This window comes from Passer montanus, unplaced genomic scaffold (assembly GCF_014805655.1).
Source record: "Passer montanus isolate IOZ18808 unplaced genomic scaffold, ASM1480565v1 scaffold54, whole genome shotgun sequence".
Classification (NCBI taxonomy): Eukaryota; Metazoa; Chordata; class Aves; order Passeriformes; family Passeridae; genus Passer; species Passer montanus.
Genome location: NW_024370374.1, coordinates 6,917,940 through 6,936,216, shown reverse-complemented (window position 1 = coordinate 6,936,216; position 18,277 = coordinate 6,917,940). Strand labels below are relative to the sequence as shown.

The window sequence follows — 18,277 nt, the reverse complement described above, 5'->3', positions numbered from 1 at the left end:
GTTTTTAAGGAGCAATGTTGCACTCAGATGTGGCTGGAGCACAACCCCAGGATCAGCATTAATAAATTAATGGACAAGGTGCTCCTGAGACAAGCAGGTGATGGTGCCCTGGACTTCAAGTGAGTGATCTGACTTCTTCACATTCCAATTTACCCTTTTTCATACAATAAAATATCAGAATAGGGCAGTAGAGAAAAATGTTCCTGGAATAGGAGCCTCAACCACTAACCTGGGTTAGTGGTTAAGTGTTAAAATCAGAGGACAAGTGATTTCAGAAAAGAAAATAAGCATGAAAGTTTCCACAGACCCTGGGGGTTTTTTTTTTGGTTTTTTTTTTTTTTTTTTTTTAATTTTTTGACTTGGTTTATTAAGGCCAAATGACTAGATTACCAAGGAGAGATTTATGGCAACAAACACCCTTTGGAGAAAGCAGTGTTCAAACATAAAGACACAAAACAACACAAATAAGTGCTGACTCTGCCTCCTGTAACTCCCCAAAGAATGGATTCTGAGAGATGCATCAATTCTTTTTAAGTGAGCCACAGGAAAAACTCTGCTCTGTACATACCTGCCAAAGAAAGGTCTTAGTAAAGTTCTCTAAGATGCCACATCTATGGGATGCAACTCATCTATCCTGGGAGTCTCTGATTTATTTTTTTATGCAGAAAAAAAATCAGCTTTACTTACCAGTCGGCCATCCCAGCTAGAGGAGAGAAAGCAGATTTTATATTTTTATTTATTTTCAGGAGAGAAAAACACCTGAAAGAAAACAGTGAAGAGGATTCAGATGTGGCAATGATGTTTAGAGACATAAAAAATAATATTGGTCACTAGATCCTAGTTTTGCTGACCTGAGTCTTTGAGCTTATGTTACTCAATTGCAAGGAAAGAGAGATTGCTGCAAAAGAAGTGCTGGGAAAAAAAATCCATTGCAAATTCAGTGGTGGCTTCCAGCACATGGAGGATGCTGGCAGTGCAAAGACTGCCCAGGGCTGACCCTTGTGTGCACACCTGGGCTTCACCTGGAAGGTGGGATCTGAGCACAGGTACCTGAGCCACAGCACTCAGCCACCTCCAGGAGAGGAGATGCTCTGACCTCTTCTGTCGATCATCACACCACATCCCTTTGCCTCCAAAAAGCCCCGTTCAGTGGGAAAATATTCTACTGGGGCTAAAAATCACTAATTTGAACCAGAGGCTGCAAGTAGAGAGGGGCTGGGTAGAGTCCTTCCCCTGGGACTTGGCAGCACCAGCTTTGTCACAGGCAGCCCTCAGTCCATTTCTGTGTTGTCACCTCTCACAACTTGCATCTGCACCTTCCTTCTGAGGTATTCCAGGCACGTTTTATTTATTTTGGATAATTTTGCTAATTTGGGTCACCGCTTCTATGATATTTTTCTGAGGACAGGAGAAATTGTAGAAGACTGTCTCAGATGAGAAAGTGCACTGAGATAACACACTATTCAATTATTGAAACTCCCTCTTTATATTACAGGTGAAAAATATACCTTCAGTTCTAGCAGCTCAGGAGGCCAAATTGGGTTGAAACAAGAGACCCAAATTGTGTTATCTACCCTACACTTTCTTAGATGCACTGCCTTAGGTACAGGATATCTAGAACATGGTATTAATCAGTTGATTAGTACCCTAATTAATGGAACTGCTATGAAAAAAAAAAATGTGTTAAGTGCTGCAGAATAGCGCCAGAGGAACTGAGGCCACACCTGCTAACGTGGGGTAACCAGTGGCAGAACAAGACAGATTAATTCCTCCCTGTTACCTTGGCTTGTTTTGAGGATTTAAGTAGTAGGACTTCTGCTTTCACAAAATAGGAAAAAAAAGATGAAGACAGCTAATATGTGGGTTTTTCTCAGCAGTTTATTTCCTCTACAGAGTTCCAGGTCTAGCAAGAGAGGTTTTTAATCCCTCTGTGAGATTAAATGCCCATTTTGGGAAGGGTATGTATCAAGTGGAGGCCACTTTTCTGCTGGCTTGACTAAGCCCCAGAGCCTGATCCCACATTCTCCTTGACTGCAGACCTTCTGGAGGGGAGCAAAACAATACTGATTCCATCCCAAGGCTCTCCAGGTTTGTCCTGAGTGCCTCCCACCTGCCCCACAGAGGTGGAACAGAAAGGTCGTGGCCACTGTGTGAAACTCAGTAACCAGAGAGGCCGTAGGGACTTGGGGTCTAGAGATAAACTCCCATATTTGTACCCCCAGGAGTTATCCATCACTCCATTTTATGTCCCACCCAGGCTCTGAGAGATAAATGCAGGGAGTACAAAAGGGAAATGTCCTTTCAGCTTGTTCCTCTTTGCACCTTTCCCTTTCACCATGACTCTGTGGCATCCTGGTTTGTGTGGTGTAGGAACACACCCGGGATCATTCTTCTGTGGGAAAAGAGGAATTCTGCTGAAATTCATCTAAGGTACTAACTTTGTGTTTCTGTTGTTCTCTACATCAGCTTTTTTTAGATTTTAAAATCACATCACCTTTCCTTGCCTGTATTTCTCCTGATTCCTTGGTCCCATTCCTTGTCCCTGGAGACAGCAGGAACTTTAAGACACTTTGCATCATGGCCTTCTGAGGACAACATATAACCATGGATGGGATTTTGGGGAAAACCCCAGGCATATGATGCAAACCTTGATCTGAAGTGATCTTCCCAGAAGAGTTTAAATGCAACAGCTGCTGATCTTCAGAGTGGAGTGGATCATTCCTGGCACCAGTGCTCTCTCCCCCAGGGACAAATGTCCATGCATGTGGCATTTTCCTAAGGCAGCCACTTCCAGGTTTTATCCCTGGTGTTTGGGCACAGACCTAGGCCTGACCCCTCTGCCTGTCATCTGATTTTGCAAAGTGCTGATCCAGCCACAGCTTGGAGAAAGAGAGAGATCTTTTATCTTCGGGTAACCCAATTCCCAAAGATTTGCGGGGCTGAGTAAGATCATAACAAGCCTCTGATTGTGAAAGCAATGGGGGGATAAATTCTAAAAGTAGTAGGGTATTTACCAGAACAGCAGGTACTTCAGGCACAAAGTGCAATTTCATCGTGGGTATGGGCCAGATATTTCTCCCAGGCTCCTGTGTAAATCTTTGATTTCAAAGACATGTGCTGTGTTACCAAAAACAGGGAGTAAAGTTTTTCCTGGCTATTAAGTTTTTCAGGCTATTAAGTGAGGATTGAGATATCAAAGGTGTGAAGCAGGTATGCTAACACGGTCTCCAGGTTGCCACCAAATTACATTTCTATTGTTTTTGCACTCCCTTGCTCCTCTTCTGGACCACCCCTTATCTTTGTGCTTGGCGATTTTCGTGGCTGCACTTTACAGTTCTGCATGAGTCTGAATATCCCTATTGTAGCCTGCTTTGAGCCTGCCACAGATCTGTGAGAGCCACCTGACAGTCACCTAAACCTCACCATCACACATTTTCCCCTGTTACATTTCTTCTACTGATTCCTTTGTGTCTTGTGTTGAAAAGGAATAAGCAACAGAGGGTAAAAAATTTGGATTTTTTTCTCCTTTAATGTTGCTGCATTCATCGTTTTGAATATTTTCATTCAGTAAACCATTAAGAGATTATCAGAGCACGACAGAAAATAATTTTTTTAGTAATAAGATTGGGCCTGATCCAAATTCACTGGCATTAAAGAAAAGGCTCTTAGTGAATTCCATGGATGTTGAATGAAGGATTAATCCCTTGGTCCTCAGACAGAGAAACTCACCAACTTTGGTAGGAATTCAGTAGGAGTAAGGAATTTAGGCACTTGGATCTTGAAATATTAATAATGGTAACAACAACAAAAATAGACCTCAATTATATAATGTTTTAACCAAAATGAAGAAATGAAGAAGAGCAAAACTTTTTGCTTGAAAGGCAATACATCAGTAGCTCACATAATATATGTAGAATCAGCTGTGTCATCCTAAAGATCTCAGATAGTTTCTTCATAAACTGCAAAAAAAATTACTATAAATGTGAAAAACATTTCATATGAGTGGATAAAGGGAAAAATATTTCATGCATTTTATGTGTTTAACATTTCTTTCAGAGCTGTCGTTCTGTGTGCTTTCACTGGAAATTACCTATATCTTATTTCCCCCACCTGGAAAAGCAACCTGAACTTCAGAAGCTGTGAATTCCCTCTCCGGAGCTTTCCTCCTCCACTCTGCCTGCATTCTGCTTTCGGGGAGCTACCAGTGTCCAACACAATAAGCAGCACTGCCTGCTCCTGTGGAACAGGGCAGTGCGATGCTGTGTGGTCTGGAAAGTCATTTAAACAAGATTATATTGTTCGCGGGGTGCAGAACAACCCCGCTAGGACAGCACAAAGGAAACAAAATATAGCGAATGAAATCAATTGGATTTCAGGGGCTGTTCCCGGTGCCAGCAGGTGTGAGGGGACTGCAGCAGGGAGGAAAGCTCCGCTCGGAAAATGCCATTAGCGCATCGCAAACAAACACCTCATCAGCACCGCGCCTGTTTTCTTTGGGACCTTCCCACGCTCCGCAGCTGAGCTGGGATGGATTTTTAATTGGAGAAGGAGAGCGATTTTTTTTTTCTTTTTTTTTTTTTTCTTTTTTTTTTCTTTTTTTTTTCTCCTGCTGGGGGCTCCACCCACCGCCCCGGTATTTATTGCTCTACAAATTGTGACTTCCTTCTCCTTCGGGTAACGGGCCGGTCGTAAATCAGCACCGGGCGCGGAGGAGCAGCACATCCTGAGTCACAGCCCCATCGCTGCAAGATGGGCGTTTGTGAGGTTCATTACAGCTTAAAGTTGGCGCTCTCAAAGTTTTTGTCCTTTTTTTTTAATGTTTATGCTTAGGTAATATGTAAGTAAAAATTGTGTCTCCATAAAGATCTTAAACGGCTATATCCGAATACATATATATACATATATATATATATGTATATATATGTGTATATATCTATATATATGTTCCTTCTCGGAGGGTAATTAGCTCTGAGTACGAGTGCTTCACGTGCTTACAAGGATAAAAACCTCTGAGGCAAATGCTCGCTCTCGCCCGATGGCTTTGCAGGAGAAACGCTTGCTTTAAGGCTGAACTGAGAGGAGCCTTCGGAACACTCCGTTAGCAAAAAAAACCCAACAGATCCCTGCCGCGTTCCATTTAGCATCACACACTTCGAGCGAATTAGGAGATCATTATCTGCCGTAATTTTGATTTAGTTACGTACGGTCTAGAGCCTTTTCTCCCCCCACGTGGAGTCACAGACCCGACCGCTCTCTGATTATTATTTTGGGGCTACAAGGAGCTCTGGGGCATAATTAAAAATATTTCCAGAAAGACCCGGTAGACCACATCTGACGTCGCAGGCCCTGCTAGAATCAGACCACATCAACGGGACCCTTTTTGTTTTTAAAAATGGTCACCAGACAAACTTAAAATGCACAAGAGCGGGCTTGTGTTTTATTGTAGAGATGCCTGAGCAGAGCGAAACGACTTGGGGCTGTTCAGGGCTGCTCCCAGTGAGACGGGGGAGTTAGGGCCCTCGGATATTTCCGTGGGGGTCGGGTTGGTTTCATTTGAAAGGGGGACCATTAATGGCAGACCTGCGAGCGCTCCCCTCCCTAACAAGCAGAATCCACATCGCTCGGGAAGCCTGGCTGCGGCAGATGCCCAGGGCGGAAAGATTTGTGGCTGATGGCGCTAATTATGAAAATGTGATCAAGATGGAAACAATTTGAGCAAAAGTCATTAGCGTGTTACTCTTCCACCCACTGGTCGTTGGGGTTTATTGCTGCGGTGGGGGGCGGGAGGAGGATCTTGCGGGATTGGTGTGGGGTTGTTTTTTTTTTTTTGGTTTTTTTTTCAGAGCGCTAATGAAAATGCCCTGCGAATCCCAAACCGGAAAATGTCAAGATGCACATCCACAGGACGATGCACCAGGCTCGGGACAGAGCCGAGTCTTGCTCTTAAGAGATCGCTGTAATTACTGTCAGTAATTGTGTTTTATCTTCTCTTCAAACGGCGCCGGTGAAAGCATCTTTCAGGAGACTCGTGGCGCGTTAAGAGTTATTTTTCTGCTGCCACAGTTTTCTCGCAGCTCGTCGGAGGTTACGAGTCCCCAGGAGACGATTTACGGAGCATCCCCGAGAGGAAAGTTTTCCACCAGTCTTCTTTTAGGAGAAACTGGAGGATTTGGCCAGCAAGCAACACCCCTCACCCCATACACTCCAAAATTGGCGTCCTGCACGTTTAAGATTTCCATATTTTTACTTGCATATACTGCTTTTTTAGCTTACAATGGATACGCTGGAACCACTTGACTGCCTGGCAGTGGCATTGTAGGAGAACAGCAATAAAGAATTAATTGTACAAACATTTATCATCCCCAGATCAAACTCTCCTTGTGAGGCTGGGGCTTAACTTGTGGAGAAGAAAAGGGGGAGGAAGGGTGGTAATGGCGGAGAGGGCGTTTGTGGGTTTTTTGTGTGTTTCCTTTTATTCCAGACGACTGTATAATGAAAATCCTTTTAGCCTTGAAGAACTACTAAGTATTAAGCACAGCTTAAAACGGGGAGTAGCTTTCGAGACAGTTTGGTCCTCCTGTCATTCCTTTTAGGAAAAGGTCGTACCCCTTCCCTTATTTTCCCGCTAGTAAAAGCTTCCCTTTTCAAAGAAGTTTTTAACGTGTAAGAAAATCGTCCTGCTCTACATAGGAAGGTACTTTAAAAAATATATAGACCCCTTCATGTCCGCCAGTTCCGGGGGAAAAAAAAAAATATATATATATATATATATTGATCAAGGTCAAACGCTCGAATTGTGACGTGACTCACTTCAGAGGTGTATTTGTGTGCCCTTCAAGCACATTAATACTAATTATCTCTCAAACACTTCCCCAAAACTCCTACTGCCTGTTTCAGATGCAAATCTAATTAACGAGCTGCCTTTGAGGAGCACGCAGGGACAGCGTAATTCACGGAGCTGTTGAACCTTTTGCCTTCTTTTGTATTTATTTATAGGTAGCTCCATCCTCTTTTGAAAGCGTAGGCAGTGGTGTGAAGCGACAGGGTAGCGAGGGCAGCTCCGCGCTAGCTAATGAGACTTTCCAGGAGTCAAGGAAAGGGATTAGCCACGACTTCTTGTAAATGCACTCAGGGACGTACATCAGAACACTTGCCGGGCCTTACTTTGCCTAAGTTAATTTGGGAATGATTAAATCGTGAAAGCTCTATCTAAACAACGCCTATTAGTCCCAAACGTGAGCTGGATGATTTAGGAATGGCTGTTTGCTCTCCCCGCCGGGGGCACGCACACGCAGAGCGAATCCCGAGTGCCAGCCACGGGGCTGTTTTCTGCCCCCACCGCCTCCCGGGGAGCCGGGACCCGCACCCCCTCCTTCTCTCCTCTTCCTGCAGCACCCGCACTCCCCAGAGCCGCCTCACGAAGATGCTCCCGTGGAGCATCATCCCCCCCTTCCCGGAGCGCGGGGGGCCCGCGGCTGCAGCCGGCCCCCGTGCGGGGGTGTGCGGTGCCGGCAGGGTGAGAGAGAGAGAGAGAGAGAGAGATGCTGTATAATTTTATCCACGCTGCACTCTGGGAGTTCACACGAGACTGATACCTTTTGCCTCCTCTGCTCTGTATCAATTGGTCGCAGATCAGGCTATTGTTGCAGGAAGCTCCTTTTATTTCTATGCTCCGTCGATCAACTATTTTCCCCGCAGTCTCCTGCCGAAATTCAGCGGCTCCCTCCCTCCCTCCCTCCTTGCCTCTCTGTCTCACGCATGCCGTCTGTCTATCTGGAAATCCAAGGAGAAGGCTGATCACGGCAGCTGCGTGTAACACAAACAGCTGGGACTCTTCGGTGGCCTTTGCCGATGTCTATTGATTTAAGTAAATCTGAGACAGATAAAAGGGCCAGATCGAGGCTGATAAAACCTTGCCAATGCCGCACGGCTCGAAGCAGCAGCGTGCGCTCGGCATCTCCGGAGTGCTGCTAGCAAGACGCCTTTGATGGGACCCCTGGTGCCACTCGCTGCGAGCCTCGCTCTCCCCAGCAGACCCAGCGCTGCGGCCACCATGCCACAATGGGCATAATCTGGATCCTGTTCCTGACTCTGTTGCAGGAGCCGTGCTCGCCGGGGCGGGCCGAGGCCGCCGGGGCCGGTGCCCGGCCGCGCCGGGATGCGGGGGGACGCGGCGGCGTCTACGAGCACCTCGGGGGAGCGCCCCGCCGCAGGAAGCTCTACTGTGCCACCAAGTACCACCTCCAGATCCACCCCAGCGGCAGGATCAACGGCACCCTGGAGAAGAACAGCGCCTTCAGTGAGTACCGGGCTGGCAGGGAACGGGGATCCCTGGCGCGCATCCCCGGCTCCTCGGAGGGGACCGGGGGCATCCCCCGGGGTCGGGGCTTTGGTCGCCTCGGCTCCGCCGGACGCGCAGCTCCGCTGTGCCGGGGCTGGCAGCATCCCCGGCCCTGGAAGCGGGAACTCCCGAGCCGGTCCTGCAGGCTGCGGGGACCCGCCCGCCGGCGGAGGGGCGCGATGCCCCCGGCGCAGGAGGAGACCCCCCAAACCCCAAGTTTCCCCGACGGGCACTGCGACCCTGCCCTGCGCGGCCGGGTCGAGCTGTCACTCTGGCCAGCCTTGCCCCAGCCCGGGCCGCCGGGCAGCCGGTGCCCGGCATCCCCCGGTGCCCGGCATCTCCCGGTGCCCGGCATCCCCCGGTGCCGATCCCGCAGCCCTTTGGGGCTGCCCGCGTGTCCCCGTCCCGTCCCAGCCTGGCTCCCGCGGCGGGCTTGAGCCTCCTCCGGCTCAGTCACATCTGTCCCCTGTGACATGTGCCGGGCAGCGGCGGTAATTAGGATGAAAGCGGATATGTCGGCAGTGAGGGGGTTTGTGCGAGGGCGGCGGGAGGGGGGAGAGCGGGGCTCAGCACCGGGGGAGCCCCCGGCGCCCCCGCACCCAGCCTGGGCACGGCCGGGCCCCGCCACCCCAGGATGCGTAAATCCCGCCTGGTGATGGCTCACAGAGATAGGGAAACCTCAGGGATCTGTCTGAAGTCCATAAAGGAAAACCACTATTTCCTAGAGAAACCCCCCTGGCTGTCACAGCCCGGAGGAGGCTTCCTTCGGCAGCGAACCGGTGCCTGATTCAAACCAGCTGTGCCAAACCCAGCCCAGCTCTCCCAGAGCTCCCAGCAATCCAGCTCTGCACAGGGAACAGGCCCCCAGCTTTGCCTTCAGGCTTTCCAAGATGCAGCAGTAGGTTTGGGTGCCGGGGTCACCTCTTGATTTAAAGCACTCACAGAAAGTACAGAGCTATCAGGCCATGGCTGGAGAGCTGAGAGCAGGGTTTGAGCGAGCCTGATGGAGAGCCATGCACCCACAACAGCATCCTCTGAGTGATTTGTGCCTCCATCGGCGTCCTGGTGCCTTTGGCTGGACTTTGGGCAGGTGTTGCACCAGCCTTGGCTGTGGCACTTCTCGTGTGGCAGGACCCCACCTTGGATGGCCTGAAAACATCCTCCCCTTTAATTTGTCTCAGACAGTCATACAGTCTTTGTCTGGAGAGAAGCACTGACTTCCTAAATCTCAAGTCCCTTTCATGATTATGTACATGGCTCCAAAATGCAGCAGCCTTGCTCTGGCTCACCCTCTGGAGACCTCAGCAAGGGCTTTGTCCTGAAATGGGTGGCTTTGTGACTGGCTTCAATAAGTCAAGAGCTCTTTTGTTCCTAAGCATTAAAAAAGATTTAAAGTTTTTTATACACATATAGGATTGAGTGAACCTCTAGTTCAGTGTCAGATCTTTTTTACTTTTGAAAGAGTTCAGTCTCAATCAGACATCTTGGGGTTTCTTGTCCACCTTGTCTCAAACAGTTCCCACATCATCCTTGCTTTGTATTGTTTCAAATAATAATAATTTCATTCACATGGTTGCCCTGATTCTCATGTGAGCAAGTAGTAGCTGTGACAACACACTCCTCAGGTAAGCAGCCATGCAAATGTAACTCAAAAAATTACACCTGAGCAATAACACATCTAATTCTGTTTCAAGGTATTCTGGAAATAACAGCTGTGGATGTTGGAGTCGTTGCCATCAAGGGCCTGTTCTCTGGCAGATACCTGGCCATGAACAAGAGGGGCAGACTTTATGCATCAGTAAGTTTTCCTGAAGTCTGGCACATGCCTGTCATTTCCTGTGGGGGGAACAGGTCTAGTGGGGAACATTGATTTCTTATAAATCCACACTTCTAGAGAAGAGTAAAGCTACAAGAGGTTTTTGCCTGGAATTATTACAGGCAACCAATGAGTGTATTCTTAAAAGTGGGGGGAAAGCTGTGTTCTTACCTTCCTACTGCCTGGACAGCCACAGGTATGTGGAATGTCGGAATTGTCCATATTTTACATGGATCTCGGATGCCAGCAGAGACATGTCAGGTAAAGAGTGTCCACAGGTAACTGTGTAGCACTGATGCTACAGAAAAGCAGCCTCCTGATGGGAGTTTACACAGAGCTTATGGCTGAGCAATGGAGGAATTTGCAGTGCTAAAAGGCAGGGCTATGCAAGGAAAGCAAAAAGGAGAAGGCGCAAGAAGATAAAGGTGAAAATAAACACCTTATTTTACTCCTTTGACCTAATTTTTTTTCCTTGATGTGTGAGATAAAATCTGGGGTGTGCTGATATAAGTGGGAGCCTTGCCTTCTCAGCCCAGACAGTATTTCCCCTGAGTGAATAAAATACTTCAGCTTAGACTTCTTCACACTCAGGGACATACCAGGGCACGTTTGTCAGCGTGTACCACACACATTATCTCCCTACTTGAATTTCTTCCACTGTCTTTGATTACATCCCAGCAATCTTGTGATCTCTCACTGCAGGACAGCCAAACTGTGCAGTTTCCCCATGAATCCTGGAGGTGGAAGCAGGTTAGGAGAGGGGAAATGTGGCTGAGGTGAAATTTGCTTCCTCCTAGAAGCCATTAGATGTAATTCTGTTGGTCTGAGCAGCAGGACATACACTTGAGCGGTGTGATCTTGTCCCATGAGGACCCAGCCCAGGTGACACAATCAACTCTGTCCCTCCCCAGGTTGACACCTTTAACTCCAGCTTTTCAGGAATGTTCTGGCAGTGTTTATGACCCAGTTTCTCTAATGTGCCTCATGTGATGCTCACTGATTAAGGGGGTTGTGTGTAAAGATGAGAGAGAGCCACACTACAAACGATTTTGGCAAAGGAAAATGCAGCTGAAGAGGAGTGAGGGCATGGTAGCTCTGCTTGCCAAAGTAAAGGCTGTTCAGTTGTATGCTTCTGGTTAATATTCTGATTGAAATGGGTATATTTTTGCAATGGATCTCCTCCATCAGTTCAGAGCCAGCATCTGCCCCAAAGAAATTATTTGGAAGGATGATTTTTTTCAAGTTCTTTCTCATCTTTCTCTTTTTCTTCTTTAAAATAGGGTTTTTTCCCTTCAGATTACTTACACTGAATTAAAATAAGACTAAACAAATTCTGAGCAAAAAGCTCCTCTCCTAAAGTCCAGAAAAGCCAGGAGCAGGATAGCTCTGAGACTCCTTTTCTTCTCCTGGACTTCCCTTTCTGGTGCTAGGAGCATCAGGCCATCTCCTGGCTGTTCATTCTCTGGTTTGTTCATCTGTCACGTGCCAAAGAATATCAGCCATGGAAGTTTCTGTATAACTTGAAAAGATAATTTGTCCCCTTCCAGCTCAAGTTTGAGAGAGACTGGTTCAGACTTGTGTTTCAGAGCTGGAGGGACAATCCAGGGAATGCTATTCCATTCCAGCTTTTTTCACAGGAGCAGGAAGGGGTGAGGGCTCAGCTCAGAAGAAGCTTCCTGTCTTTGCTTGCCTGTCCAACAATTTTGATGTTGCTAGCCCAAGACCCTGTGCAAGGCTCCTGTTTAAAAAACCTGGCTAATTCAGGGATAATTATCCAGGGAGCATCTTATGAAATGGTATTGGAATAACTCTGTTATCCCTCAGTTCACCCATTTCCCCATGTCAGCAAGATGGGTTTGTTGAGCCTGCAGAATTCCTTTTTGCCCTTGTCAGATCGTGATAATCCTCTGGATTTATCCTGTGTGATACACGCTCCCCAGCCAGAAGGGAGGCAGGCAGCAGGACAGATCCACCTACATCTGGTGGCTGTGTGGGCTCCAGCACCACAGCATCTGAAAACCTTGTCCTTGCAAGGAAGGGCGCTTCCGTTGTGCAGCTGCGAAGCCAGGACATGTGGAGTCTTTTAAAATCTTGTTAAACGCCCATCAGTGTTTCTGGGGAGTGAACAGCACTAAAGACAAGCTGCTCAGGGGCTTTTCTGGCTACCTGTGCCCTTTCTATACCCTCCAGACAACGAAAAATAAAAACCCATGGCAGTAGTTCCCTTCTGCCGCTGTGCTTCACACGTTTTAGATCCTGAAATCTTAATCCCACAGGTGGAGCAAGGATGGGTTTGGAGTTAAGGAAAGATGGACAGTGTGGGAGGTCCTTTGTCTGTGCTGGTTCTCCTGCTCCCAGGGAGGGGGAAGAAGTTCCTCGTGCCAGGCTTTTGCAGAGAGGTCTCTCAGTCAAGGAGCAGGTGAAAAGGGGCAATTTTGGACAGATCATGTGAAATGTGAGCAGCTGGGACAGGTGAATATTGTGCCTTACAGTTTGTGATAAAGGAGCTGCCTGGCATTTTGGAGGAGCACACTGGCAGGCAGAGTGTGCTTTCATTTTGTTGTGCTGACAAAGAAGCTCCATAAAGGTATGGTTTTACTGCTCAAATATCCAGTCTGAACTGGATGTAACAGGCTGCAAGTGTATCTAATGACTAATACGCAAATTGAAGAGACACATTTTACATTACACTGTAGGATTTTACCTTTTCAATAGATGGCAGAGGTTGGTGGGCAGTAATTAAATAATCTGTCCAGTTTCACAGCTGCATTAAATTCATAAGCACACAAAAAAAAAATGGCAGCTGAACAACCAGCAGAGCTATTCACTCCTATTCACATGCCACCTTTTTGTTTTCAGTTTGGTCTGGGGCCTCTTCCCAGGGTCTGTCACACTGCCGACAGGGAGCACCTTGCTCAGGCTCAGCGCTTCCCTCCCGCCTTCAGTGGTTTTCTTACCACGTGTGTTGCTGTCCTTGTCCTAAAACCGAGGAGAGTCTGGCTTAAGATTATTTTTTCCCGTGTTTCCCTCCCAGGAGAGCTACAACTCTGAGTGTGAGTTCGTGGAGAGGATCCACGAGCTGGGTTACAACACCTACGCCTCCCGCCTGTACCGGACTGTGCCCAGCAGGGCGGGCGCCAAGCGCAGAGCCAGCGCCGAGAGACTCTGGTACGTCTCCATCAACGGCAAAGGACGACCCAGGAGGGGCTTTAAAACCCGCAGGACACAGAAATCCTCTCTCTTTCTGCCCAGAGTGCTGGATAACAAAGACCATGAGATGGTCCGGCTGTTCCACAGCAACGCGAAATACCGGGAGGGTCTCCTGAGGGCCCCGAGCAGGAACCAGCGCAGAAGGAGAGGACACTGATGGGGTGGGGGAGCTCGTGGTGGGGCTGGGGGGGACTGGGAGCCTTCAAAGAGCCACTACGAGAACTAACAGCTGTGATTGTACCGGAGGCATTAACGGTGACAGGTTTTATACTCTGTGTAATAGGACCAAAAACCGCATCGCTTGCTTTTAGCTGTTGTAGGTTTGTTACCTGTGGGGAAAGAGATGGGAGGTAAGCTGAGGCACATTCAAAGGTAAATTAGCTGGATGTAATAATTTTGCAATGACTTTCATGTTTTCTTTTCTTTAAAAAAAATATTTCAAGTATTTTCATTCTAACTTGCCATAGGCTATTATCTCAGTGACTTTGCCCTCCCAGATATTTAACACTTACCAAATTTATGTCCTCAGAGAAGGTATAGTGCTTTCATAGCTCTTCTGGCCACGAGAGGCTACATTCTTATTTTTACATAATACAGGAGTTAGAAAACTGGTGGTTTGTTTCTTTAAATCTACATATATTTATTTTTATTTTATGGCCACCCATTATCAATTATACTTTTTCCAGGACTGTCCAAGAAAAGTAAGATTGTAAGTTACTTCAAACACTTCAACAGACCTGCACATTACCAGATTATCCTTGATTTTGTAAAACTAAAACTCCAAGACACCTGACCTTGTGATTTAAATAGATGAATGGTGGTAAAGTGGCATTTGCATTGGTCAGGCTTTGACAGTATAAATCTCTTTACCAACAGATGACTCTTCTCTTAGAACAGGACTCAAATGTGATGTGAAAGAGAGTAAGTTTGGCTTGGATATTGGGAAGTAATTGTTCCCTGTGAGGGTGCTGAGGCCCTGGCACAGGTTTCCCAGGGAGGCTGTGGCTGCCCCATCCCTGGAAGTGTCCAAGGCCAGGCTGGATGGGGCTCTGAGCAACCTGGGATGGTGGAAGGTGTCCCTGCCCATGGCAGGGGGTGGAATGGGATGAGATTTGAGGTCCCTTCCAATCGAAACCATCCCATGCTTCTATGATTTTTCTGCTGTGATTCTTCTTCTGCAAAGCCGAGGGGAGTCCCCATCACAGATTCAATTTTGGGCAGTTCTAAGCTTTAAACGTTTTTCTTGGCATCCAGAAGATGACAGAATAGTACAAAGACTGAGATGTGCCTGACAAGCACAAATAATGGTAATCTCAGTGGGGTTTGGCCTTGTGCTCTTTGTTTCCCAGAATTTGGCCCTGAGAGTGGAGAGATGGAGGAAAAAAAAAAAAAGACTGCACTGAAATAAACCCTCCATCTGAATTTAACAGAAGATCTGTAAGTTAAATCTGACATTACATAGAAACAGACAGGTGTGAATCCCATTCCTGATCATATTGAGAAAAAAGGTCTTGTAGGCTGCTTTTGAATAGACCCATTTAAATGTGCTCATTGAAAACTAGGTAGGGAAAAATCTTCGTTTTGCCAGGAGGTGAAATCCGTGTGAGAGAGAAGTAAGATGAGTTCACAGAACGGGGTGACCAAGCCTAGGTTTAGCACTGCTTACATCTCCATAAAGGTAAAACCAGAAAGGTATTTTTATACCAAATAATATGTTCCATTCCTTCCACCCTCCTATCTTTCCTGTAATATTCTAACAAAGGAGGAAACTATGTTTCAATAAGAAAGTCAAAGTTTCTTGATCTGCATTCTTCTTTATACTGAAATAATGTAAAAAGACCCTTAAATTATGTACATTAAATAATGGTGCATACAGAATAGGCCTAGGTTTAAAGAAGGGCAGGGAAAACAAATCACCCACATTCCCAAATTTTCCTGCTTTTACAAAGCAACAAAAAATAGTGATGGGATCTTCATGGAGTTAACCAGGCAGCCTCATGTCAGGAGCCACTGACAAAGAGGAAACAGAGAGACGGAAAGGGAAGCAGAAGGATTCAGGTTTTCTCTTTGTTCACTGTCCTGCCAACCACACAGGGCCCAAACTGCTGCGGGATCCAAGGTGCCTGCTGAAAGTTGGTCATATCAGGGAAGAAAAGGAAGTTTTGCCTCCTGGGTATCAGGGCTGTTTTGGGGACACACTCTTGGGTCTGCCAGTTCCCCAATCTCAATTCCCAGCTGCACTTCCCACTAGAGGTGGGAGATGACTGGGCAGGAAAGGAGGACACGAGGAGTCCTCCCAGCTCTCCAGCTCCAGGAACAAAATGCAAGGGAAGGAAAGTGTCAGCAAGCCCAGCTGGCAAGAAAAGATCACATACAGCTGAAGGTTGAGAGACAGTGTTTCCCTCAGGTCTAATTTCTAAATAAATAATGAAAAAGATTTCTTTTTGACTGCAGTTTCAGATTTACTTGACCTCAACTTGTAGAAATCCATTCTCAGCTTTCTCTCCCCTAAAATTGCTGTTGTAAAGTTAATGACTACTTTATATCTGCTTCAGATATTTTTGATAGAGCTGATGGTCTGAAGAAAATGAACAAACTCGTGTTTCCCATGACACAAAGCTTCATCTTCACCCCTGCTCCAAGTCCATTTCCTCTCAAACGTTTGCTCTTCACTCCCAGCTTCCTCAAGGGCAAGTTTTTTGTGCTGGCTGTATCCCTTGCTTTGCTGCACCTCTGTTGGTACCCGTTTTTCCTCTTGTTCTTTTCTCCTGCCTCTCTTTTCCAGATGGCCCAGCTCCCTGCTATAAAGGATCCACAGGTAACTGCTGTGGGTGATACAGGAATATCACTAATTACAAAACACCTGCTTACTCCTGCCTTTGTTTAGAGCTGTATTTCATGCTTGTGGGAATATGGTTTCAACAGTTTTCCCATAGGAAATCACAACGAAGTTTAGCTTAATATGTGAATTAAATTCTTATTTTAGTGTTAGTTTTTGTCCCAACAAAGCCTAAAAATACTAACACTGAAAAAGAAAGGAGAGGGGAGACAAAAGAAAAAAATAATTAACTCATTGAACACAATGGCATTTTAACCACTGTAGGTAAGTGATGATTTTCACATCAACCTAAAACAATTTCACCCACATTCTTAGGATTTTTCTTTGCTCAATCTCATTGCAGCAATTCAAAGGAGATGGCTTTGGGATTTGGCTTCTTTTTTTTTTTTTTTCCTATCTTTTAAGAAACATTAATGTTCTTGTTGAAATGCTTTTCATTACAGACATTCATTGCTTAATATTCTTTTAGCAACCTTGAATTCCACAGTTCCCAGACACTGACAGGCTGAAATCCTATTCATGATAATGATCCCAGTTGTAGTCTATATCCCATTTTATTTATTTCGACCAGAACCATAGTGGGTACTTTACAGGAGGTAAGGAGTAGATTCGAGCTATTTTCTCCTTAAGATTAAAACATCAAGATGTGTCTCCTCTCTTAAAAGTTCCTTGAGTGAATCTACACCTTTCCGTTGTACAGGCTGTTAGCAGGACTCTTTTTCTTTTGTGTTTTTTGAGGAAGATGAAAACTTTACCCCTTTGAGGGCTCCAGAGTTTCTGCAAACTTCACATACTTCAGAGCACAGAGCTATTGCTGTTCTCACCCTGGAGCCAGGAGAGGATGCTCACCACAAATTCATTCATTGCTTTCTCCTGGGCTGCCTGCTCTGGATGACCCTGCTGGTGGAGAGGGCTGGGATCCCTGGACCCTCCAGGGCTCCCATCCATCAACCTGCCTGTGATTCAGTGATCAGCTGCACCTAATTCAAACTGATTATTATTTTGTTCTCACCTTTGGATGTTCAGGTTCCTGCTGTGCATTTTAGAGTCCAGCTCCCACTCCCAAATCCCTCAGATTTCTCTGCATTCAGAAACGCTGTTCATTTTGGGATCAGTAGTTCTCCAGCCCACTCTAACATCTGGTGTACTAACTTTCTGTTCTCTGCCTTATTGCACATTCAGTAGGGTTGCCCAGTTGGCAGGTATGAACAAGAATGGAGCTGGTGTATGTACTTCCAAAAATTATCTTTTCAGGTTGCTCTTCTGCACCATCTCTTTCCCACACTCTATAAGGTACCTTTTCTTCATCCTCTTCACACCCTCCCCATGGCAAAAGTCTTTCCACTTTCCATCTTTCCATTGGTGCCATTTCTAGCATTTGTAGAACCATTTCCTCACAGTTTTGTACTTTTAAAAAATATTTTTCTCTAGAAATTGTATCTTTTTTTTTTTTTTTTTTTCCTCACAGTTTTGTATTTTTAAAAAATATTTTTCTCTAGAATTTTTTTTTTTTTTTTTTTTTTTTTTTTTTTTTTTTACTTTCCCACTCACTGAAACATTACTCGAACAGGGCTTGAAAGTCATTGTCTTTTCATCAGGCAGAGGACAGTGAATTGAGGGGTTTTGGCAAAATTTTCATTTACTTGCTTCCAGACAGAAGATACACAACCTGGTCTGTGACTTCTTGATTTATATCTGGAGTAGATTTTTTTAGTTCCTTTAACCCTTGCTTTAGCCCATCCTAGCTCTGTTCACCAACCTCATGTAAAATATCCTGGCCTTTGTGTTGGGACTTTTGTGGCTGTCTCTTTGTAAAAAGCAAGAGTTGTGCTTGGAACATGAACAGCTCCCCCATGCTGAAGAACTAAGCCACAAGGCAGGAATTGTTTCTAAATTTGTTCACACCATTTTTTTCCTCCACTTTCTAAGCATGGATTTCCCTTCTCTTTGAGCATCATTAATTTGCCATCCTGAGATTATATTCTGGTAATTCTGTGATATTTCTGGCTCTTTGTTTCACCACTTTATGGAGGTCTGATATGGCTTTCTACAAGCCCTGCTCCTGTTTCCT

At 46.0% G+C, this 18,277-nt stretch overlaps 1 protein-coding gene across 1 annotated transcript; it reads left to right on the top strand.

Annotated features, from left to right (window-relative positions):
* The first annotated feature begins 8,061 nt into the window (after positions 1–8,061).
* On the top strand, positions 8,062–13,524 carry FGF3 (fibroblast growth factor 3). Its single transcript, XM_039725118.1, has 3 exons — positions 8,062–8,299; positions 10,036–10,139; positions 13,192–13,524. Exons 1-3 carry the CDS (start codon positions 8,062–8,064, stop codon positions 13,522–13,524), a joined length of 675 nt encoding a protein of 224 aa, XP_039581052.1.
* Positions 13,525–18,277: the final 4,753 nt, after the last annotated feature.